Source organism: Pseudomyrmex gracilis, unplaced genomic scaffold, assembly GCF_002006095.1.
Source record: "Pseudomyrmex gracilis isolate BER0280 unplaced genomic scaffold, ASM200609v1 scaffold_1043, whole genome shotgun sequence".
Lineage (NCBI taxonomy): Eukaryota > Metazoa > Arthropoda > Insecta > Hymenoptera > Formicidae > Pseudomyrmex > Pseudomyrmex gracilis.
In genome coordinates this window covers 34,304-35,968 of record NW_018021627.1, presented here as the reverse complement: position 1 = coordinate 35,968, position 1,665 = coordinate 34,304, and the positions used below count along the sequence as shown (strand labels likewise).

At 32.6% G+C, this 1,665-nt stretch overlaps 1 protein-coding gene across 1 annotated transcript in view; it reads left to right on the top strand.

Annotated features, from left to right (window-relative positions):
* Positions 1–608: 608 nt before the first annotated feature.
* The window catches only part of LOC109861797 (relaxin receptor 1-like), a gene marked incomplete at its 5' end in the record, with an annotated part of 11,402 nt that continues 10,345 nt past the window's right edge, over positions 609–1,665 (top strand). The window contains 1 exon segment of the mRNA XM_020441610.1: positions 609–682. Coding sequence (XP_020297199.1) covers positions 609–682 — 74 coding nt within the window.

The window sequence follows — 1,665 nt, the reverse complement described above, 5'->3', positions numbered from 1 at the left end:
AAGCGGGGGATATATTGAGTGAATATATTATTTATGGCCTTACAAACAATGGAGCTAAACAAATTTTGTAAATCTTTTCATTGTAGCAATAAAACATATTTAGAAAAACATATATAATTTGTCCGGATTTTGGCGCCGCACCCTGTACATGCACGTTTATTCCTGCACAACATCCTGGGAATGGCTCGTATCGGCCTTNTTTCATTCTTAGTTTGAAAAATATTACAAAATTCTGGGAAAGAATGTTTATTTTATTTATTTTTACACACTTATCACTTTTAATTAATTAGCTTATATTGATTATGTTGTTTTTTTCATATTCATAGTTTTGAGTATTTTTAAAATATTTCATTGGAAAACCTAATCATATCAGTAAGACCTGAAGTGCCGCTCGGACGTGCGCGCCTGCCAGTAGGCAATCCGTCGTAATGACCTGTATGTAAATGCAACACCCTGTACATTATTTGCACTTATACATGTACTGTACATGTAATGAAATCTTTATTTACTCACAACTAGAATAACTTAATTTGACGAAAAAATGCTCCTTTTTCTGTTTTGTTTATTTTGTTATCATCGATTGGTGTCATTTCAGATTCCTTTGATTTGTTATCGATGATAACAAAATAAACGAAACAGAAAAAGGAGCATTTTTTCGTCAAATTAAGTTATTTTTTTGGTTGTGAGTAAATAAAGATTTCATTACATGTACAGTACATGTATAAGTGCAAATAATATAGCATCGTTGGTAATTATATGTATACAAAGTGGTTCTTCTCACCGATTTCAATGACCTTGAAATAGGTTGTTAAGGACGTCATTCTGAACAACTTTTCCCTATACGTTACCGCTGCTCGGCTCTAGTTTTCGAGTTATACACGAAAGAAGTTTCATAAATGAATTCTTGTTTTCCAACACTGTGTCGATTTATGAAGTAAATATATTGGTTGTATCACACATTATGGTACACGTGTAGACGGGAAGGGGGGATGGGGCGGAGCTCTTCCTTCCATTACAGTATAATCTTTTAAACAAGAGATATGATCAAAGCCTCACTGCAAATGTTTTGAAACATCATTCTATCTTTATTTCTCATTAAATATAGAATAAAAATAGAATGATGCTTTAAAACAGTGAGACTTTGATCACACCCAAGATATTCGGCAATATAATGTTGTAAGCGTGTAGGTAGGGGGAGGAGGCTTCGCCTTTCTCCCTGCTCTTCCCGAAAAGCATAATTGAACTCAATCTCTAATATATTACTGCGATATAGTAATGTATTGTACATTATGCATTGTATGTTGAGTTAGATTTTTTGTGAAGTGGGTGCAGGGGGAGGGGCGAAGCNCTCCGTGCCCACATGTGTCATACAAACAAAATATTTACTTTTTAAATCAAAAGTGTTGGAAAACAAAGATTTATTTATAAAACTTCTTTAGTGTATAACTCGAAAACTATAACCAAGCGGCGGTTAACATGTATAGAGAAAAGTTGTTCAGAATGACGTCCTTAACAACCCGGGAAAAAATGGATTAAATCTAAATAGATCTAATTTAAATCTAACAAGATAAAAAAAATGGAAAACTAGATCTAATTAGATCCAAATAAGATCTAAATAGATATAAAGTAGATCTAAATAGATATAAGTAAATCTATGTAAATTTA